At 42.3% G+C, this 7138-nt stretch overlaps 1 protein-coding gene across 1 annotated transcript in view; it reads left to right on the top strand.

The window, feature by feature from the left end:
* GRPEL2 (GrpE like 2, mitochondrial) overlaps positions 1-4161 on the top strand; it is a gene marked incomplete at both ends in the record, with an annotated part of 4976 nt that extends 815 nt beyond the window's left edge. Inside the window, 3 exons of the mRNA XM_082005998.1 lie at positions 954-1122; positions 1995-2076; positions 3806-4161. Coding sequence (XP_081862124.1) covers positions 954-1122; positions 1995-2076; positions 3806-4161 — 607 coding nt within the window. The remainder of the gene's footprint in view (positions 1-953; positions 1123-1994; positions 2077-3805) is intronic.
* Positions 4162-7138: the final 2977 nt, after the last annotated feature.

The raw sequence follows: 7138 nt of genomic DNA, 5'->3' as shown, positions 1-7138 counted from the left end.
TGAAGTGCTTAGAACTTCTGGAGAATATTAGGGACGATTTTCAGTTGGCATGTTCAGTTCTTTTTCTAAACACAGCTAAAGGTGCTGTCAAGGTCCTGACTGAAGACCTCAGAATATTTGGGCTGCACACAACTTGCTCATGCCTCTGACAGTTCCCTTTGGTTTCTTAACTGTTCTTTGTTCAGTGGACATGAAAGCTGGGTACAGTCTAGCGATAGCTACTTTGGAAGAAGAACTGATTGTCAAAAGGTTCAAACTCTCCTCCTCTTCACTCAATAGGAAGAAAACTGCGTATACCAAATACTATATCTGTTTGCACTCAGGAGAACAAACAGGTCAGAGCATCTGAGAATTGGATGCTCTTTAAGCCAGCAGTTTGAGATGTATTTGTCTTTCCTTGCTTGTTGAGTTGCTCCACAGAAATCCACAGCCGTTCTACTGGTGTGACTTGCCCTTTTGCGGGCACTGTACCATCTTAGGTAGCAGGCTAGGCTCTGCCTGCCTATCGTATTAAGTGCCATGGGTTTCCAGATCTTACTGAATTTTGCTCAAAACATTTGGGTTTTTTTTTAAATAACTGTAAAAACAGCTTTATACTACCTTCCTCCTTTCCAAGACTACCTTGCAAAAATGTTTCTGAAGTTTGTCATCCAGTAGTGACCACCTGTACTGGAGGTCAGCAAAAATGCAACCCACAACTTGTTTTCCTTTAAAAATGTGACTCTTTCCAAAATATGTTAAAGAAGTAGTATACAGCCTCTATAGTGACATGTGATTCTGAAAGAAGACCTCTGTTTCTTTGTGTTTCTGTATTGTCCATATTTTCAGAAAAGACCTAAAATTTTATATAGAGTTCTATATACTTTTTTTGAGAGATTTTGCTTTTAGTAATGATACTAAACTAGAATTCTTTTTGACCCTGCTGTTACTTAACTTTCCTTCTTTGTCACTAGTTTGTATTTTAGGGGGTCCCCCTGTGTTTTCAGCACTGCAGCTCAGCAGAGAAGTACAGGAGACGAGTGTGGCCCAGAAGATCCCCGTGATGAGTCCAAGCATCCTCTTTCTGACTGTGCCTTAGAGCACAAAGCCATCAAATTGGAAGAACAAGTCCGGGATTTAACTGTGAGTATGCTGCTGGTGCCATCATGATGTCTTTCGTTCAGTCCCCTTGACTTGGTCTTGTCTTTCAGCCCTAGCTTTTTCTGTAAGCTCTATAACATGCTCAGAACGCCACTGTGCCATGGCAGCCTTCAGTACAGCTGTGGTCTAAGTGTGAAAGGGTGCACTGTGAAAGTACAGTCTGCCTTCCCCAGAAACACCATCTGTCAGTAGTACCTAGGAGAAAGACACTGATAGTATGATCCTGGCAGGCAAACCTGTATGTTGGAGATGGTCTGGTCAGTTCTTTCACAGCATTGTACAGAGGGAACGGCAGTAGTTTCATCCTGATTAGCATCACATATTGTGTCACACCAGATCCAGATTGTCCGGAAAGGATAGTCCTCTTTAGTGAGGGTGGTGTGGTGAAAATGGTAGGGATCATGTTATAGGGACTTTGAAGAACAGGAGAGGTTTAAATAGCGCAGGACCGAGCAACTCTGGACATAATGGCCCTGAGAATACTACTGCACCAAGGGATACATCAGTTGTGTGCAAATCTGTTGCTGAGACTGCCAACTTCCCTGCTAGAGAAAGGAGTGCCTCAATAGCCACAGTGAGTCATGCAAAAAGCAGCAGCCTGACAATGCAGTGTTCAGTTGAGCTGCGCCCTGAATGCTTCTGGCCTTCACTTGGGTCTTTTGAGGGAGTTGCAGTTGTGCTGATTAATCAGCAGGAAAGGGACTTGGGTTTGCATGTAATGAAAACGCAAGAGCCCAGAACAACCTTCTGGCGTGAAGTGGACTCTTATTGAAGAGTTTCAAAGGGATTGCCAACTGTCAGGAAATGGGTTTTACCTCCTTGTTTGAAGTCTCCTCTTGCTATTGTGATTACAGGAACGATACCGTAAAGCCTTGGCAGATTCTGAGAATGTCCGGAGGAGAACGCAGAAGTTTGTGGAAGATGCCAAGCTCTTTGGTAAGCAAAGTGAGGCAGAGCTATGTTTACTGTGGTGGCCTGTCTGCCTGAGCATAAAAGGCTGATCAAGAGCTTTTCTTTCCCCCCCGTCCTGCCCTCGTTCATTGTAAAGTCTGGCATGATGTTTGGCCTGGACTCTTGGTGTCTGGGCTTACTCACTATTTTTTCTATATGTCCAACTGTGTCCTATCAGGTTTACCTCAGTGACTATTTTGTGATTTTTTTTTTTTTTTTTTTTTTTTTTTAATTAGAATAGGCCCAGTGTAGTTCTACTGACTTGGTTGAAATTACAGGCTCATCTGTATGCTGAGAATTGGCTCTGGCAGGGTGTATTTCATATACCCTGTGTCATCAGGTTGTGATCTCCTTTACTATATTAACAGCCTCTTCTCTTCTGCTCTAGCTCTTAAGAGGTGGATCCTGCCTGGGACAAAGGTTGTCAATTCCTATTTCAGATTCTTTAAAGCTTCTACAAGAAATATTTTAGCATCAGTGAAGTGAGCTGGATTTGTAGCTTTAGCAGCAGAGGAAGGTGAAGGGACAGGAAACTGTTGTTTAATCATTGTGCTCTACCAGCACCATCTCTGAGAATAAGAAACTTATTCTCCATAATGCATGAATCTGTGATGGGGTTTGGTGGTTAATTCCAGTAGCTTTGAAATTAGAGCTGCTGTATTTTTCTTACCGTTCTACCCATTGTGCTATAAGATGTCTGTTGAGTTCTGGGATAATCAGCATCGTTAATTTTGAGGTTGGGTTTTTTTTTCTAGCTCTTTGAATTTTAGATGTATTCTGCTTCAGACTTGAAGAAAAGTTAGGTTCTCGTGGAGTGAGGCATGCCATTCTATAGAGCATTAAAACTCTGGTGCAAGAGGAATGGTTGGCAATCAGTCTGTTTCTGTCTGCTCCTTTGTTGCTTCTCCTTCATGCTTGTTCATTCTGTTTATGTTCCAACATGTATGTACAACTACAGACAGCACCAAACTATTATTTCTCTTTCTCTGTTTTCCTAACGTGTCTTTCCAGTAAGTTAGTTATGGCATCTGTATAACTGAGGGAGGCTGGTTTTCCTGAAATTTCTGCACAGTGTAATACACCCCTGCTGGAAATGTATACAGCCTAAACCTATTTTTCTAAATGAAAAAGACTGCCTGACTTTTTCATGACCAACTCAAGGACCATTTTGTCCAGTCCTTTCACCATAGTTTTAACTTATTCATAAAATTGTGGATGTACTTTTGAATAGTCATTTATTATTTTTACTCCTCCCCGCCCCGCATTGTGTTTGTTCCCTGTGTGCGTGGGCATTTGTGTGAGTTATTTGGCAAAACATTTATGTCTGTGGGACTGTATGAGAGGGTGTGGAACGGTGTCCTAAATTACAAGTCTTACTTGCAGGCACTTTTTCGAGTGAAATACTCATGCTCTGCTTTGTCAGTTATACTATATATATATATGTATGTATGTGTATATATATAGTGTATAGATGTACCTTTCCTGCAGGGACCTTGATTTGGGGAGTCGTTAGATTACTACCCACATAGCGCTAAAGCTTTGGCTACAGAATACAGAAGACACTGTCTAGTCTCACTGAAGTAACAGTTCAAATCAATTAACAGCTTCAAAGGTACTTTCAAACTGCTGTGACTTTGTGTCTGGCATTGATACTCTAGCTCTGTATGTTCTGTAAACTGCCCTTCATTTACTTCTTGCTTCTTTGTGCCTGTAGGGATCCAGAGTTTCTGCAGGGACCTTGTGGAGGTAGCAGATATCTTGGAGAAGACTGCCGAGAGTGCCGCAGAAGAAGCAGAGCCTAGTGATCCAAATCCAACTCTGAAGAAAATCTGTGAAGGCCTCTCTCTCATAGAGGCCAAATTGCAAAGTGTATTTGCCAAACACGGCCTTCAGAAGATGAACCCTGTTGGTGGCAAATATGACCCATATGACCATGAAATAGTCTGCCATGTACCAGCTGAGGGAATGCAGCCGGGCACTATAGCACTGGTGACTCAGGATGGCTATAAACTCCATGGTCGCACTATCAGACACGCACTCGTCGGCGTGGCGGTGGAGTCACAGGAATGACGTGGGCTTACCTATTGGCATCTAGGACCTTACTGAGCTGAGGACCGCTCAGCACTCGGTCACAACTGCAGCTGCATGTCTTTACTTATTTATTAAGCTAGGTTTGTATTGTATGTTGGCTTCTTTATGATGTGTGCAGTCATTTTGCCATTAATTCTAAGGTACTTGTATATTTAATAATCCTTTTTGGAGCATATGGAGTAGTACTAGGAGTCCTGCTATTTGTCAGAAACATGGCACTGTAGCCCCTTTCTCCATTGCTCATTTCTCCTTTAAGACTTGTATGGGGAAGAGGGGAGATATGGGAGAGAAAGGGAAATTCTCTGAGAACTAAGGAAGCTTGTCTCCCAGTTCCATCTCTGAGACAGACTCCTGCAGTGGCCTTCAGGAAAGTAACTTCTCTGTCTCAGTTTCCATATCTTCAATTAAGGGAATATAATAATACTTACCTACCTCACAGGGATGTGGTGAGGCTTTTTCCTTGCAAAGCACTCGGAAGAGGAAAAGCCCAAAGGGCTGAGTATTATTATCAGGCTGGTTTTGGTGTCTTCCCTTGTCCCCGGAACCCCCAGGTGGGGATGGTCACTTGAAATGACATTTAGGGGCAGCTTTTTCTTATGTCACTTTAGGAAAAGAATACCAAAATAATGAAATCTCTGTTGTACTACAGTTGAATAGGGATGAGGTTTTAAAGAGAATTCAGTTGTTAGGTCAGGCTTTAACATGCTAATGTAGAATTTCAGCTTGCCTCCTTGTTCCTAAAGGTAAAACAGGGAGTAATGGTTCATGGTGGAGCCCGAAAACTGTTCTCAAATCTCTTTCTCCAAACAAAAAATGTATTTTAGAAGAGAGCAGTCTCTCTTCCCTGATGGGTATTTGTGCAGCTTTCAAGCATGACAGATTATATGCTCTTTGTTGCAGCTGCTGGCAATATGGAGATGTGCCCTTACGCAGGAAATCTGGACTGTTTTATTTTCTCAGCTCTCCAGTAATGGTTCTCGGATAACACTAACTTCCAGTTCACATTCAGATTCTATTTTTCCATGGTCATAGTAAATATTAAACCTTTTGGGTTTTGATGCAAGGAGAAAAATGTTTTCTACTAAAGGTCTCAAGTGCCCTTGAACCAATTTTAGCAGTGGTGACAAGAAAGCAAGAGAAGCAGAAGGCTGAGGGAAGTGAAAGCTGACCTCAAGCCGTCCTCTTAGTTGGAGGCATGTTGTTGTCACAGCATGGTGTATGTATTTCCCAGTGGTCCTTTTGCCTGGGAGTCCATTAATCTCAGCTGAAAGGATGCAGTTGCTGAGTAAGATCAGAATTTAACCCTTTACAGAGCAGCAAGCAGTAAAATGAGACAAGTTACATAAACCTGCCTATGGCCTGCACTACACAAAACCAAGGCAAGAATGTTTGTTTTCAGGTTGTTTCTTACTGATTCATTAATTCCTGCCTTTTTACTTTCTGGATTGGATCTGTGGCCTGACACTTACTTGAGATCCACTTCAAAAACTCTTTACTTATGGTGGATGCCATCACTGGTTTGGAAGAAAGCTTATTCTTCTCCCATTCCTTTGCAGGCTTCAGTTGCATAATCCTTTTGTGGTGGACTTCAAGATTACCGCAGCCTTCAATTAGCAGCTATCAACAGTCTTTCATCTGGGGATACTATGTGCAGCTAGTTGGTTGTCATTCCAGAATTTTAAGGAAGATGCACGTTTCTAATGTGCTCCATGACAGCTGTATGTGGGTAACTCAGTAGCAGATACTTTTGGAAGTGTGGTTTTCTGCCTCTGCATAGATAGGTTTTCAGGCACATACTTGAGATTTCAAGCCTGAAACAGTACTTCATGGCAGCATTTGATCACTTTGGACAAACCTCTTGTTCAGTGCTCTCGTGTTACCACATTGTTGGAAATTTCAGAGATATATGGGACTTCCTATTCATTTTTGCTCGTCTACATGCTGACTGGGTCACCAGGTTATGCTGTTACTTAAGACAAAGAACAGGTAAAATATGAAACGTGGCAATGCAAGTCTTGCTGTTCTGCCTCAGGACTGTCTGCAGCCTGTTCTGAGGAAACCATGTCTTCAGCTGGAAGGAGCAGTTGGGTTCTCTGCTGCCTCTTCAGCCCCTGCTGTATCAGCTGAGTCTTTTTGCAGTATGAGGGGAGAGCTGGTTATGGAAACTAATTTTGAATGTGAAACTTATTTATAAGGAACTGAACAGAAGCAAAGGCATTTTACACAACAGATTTCTGTCATAGAAGGGCTGCAGCTTACCTGAGCTGGATTTAAAAATAGTGTGTGACCAGAAGTGATGGGATCCAAATCCTCTTTAAACTGACCCACGGAGCCACTTGACTGTGAAAGTATCCTACAGCTATGTGGTCCACCTTCAGACTATTTGTCAGGCCTGCCTGTCTCCTCAGCTATGCACCTGGCTTTGCCTTAAAGAAATACCCTAAAATGCACTCCAGACCTTCTGTCTGTAATAAGAGGTTATTGATTCAGTTATTGTATCTGGGATCAGCTTTCACTGAGGCACTGTTGTGTGGCTAGAGCAGGAATCTGAGAGATCCAGTTCCTGTGCAGTCTTTCTCACCCTCCTACAGGCCCCATTTAATTTTGGGCAAGCTATTTTCCCTGTTCTTGCCCAGTTTTTTCAATCCATGAAACTTCCACAGGCTCTTACTGGGCTTTTATGACGATTACTGTAAGATGTACCCATTGCTTAGAGACTCTTTTACAGAAGTTACCAAAGAGATAAATACTGTAGCTGTTGTTTGTCCTGGTTTCTGCTTCCTTTGAATGGTGAAGTGAAAATGAAATAACCAAACCTGGATTCCATCACAGAATCCATATTTCCTAGGCAAAATTTGATTCTCTTGCCTTTCAAGCACACTTAATGATCTCTTTTGATGAGATTGCGTAAGGGTGGATTGAATTTCTACTTTATAGATTCTTGCTCCCTTGTCTG

The sequence above is a fragment of the Phaethon aethereus genome (assembly GCF_964289735.1).
Source record: "Phaethon aethereus genome assembly, chromosome: 14".
NCBI lineage: Eukaryota > Metazoa > Chordata > Aves > Phaethontiformes > Phaethontidae > Phaethon > Phaethon aethereus.
Note: the sequence above shows the minus strand (reverse complement) of the source record. Positions and strands in the feature narration are given on the sequence as shown.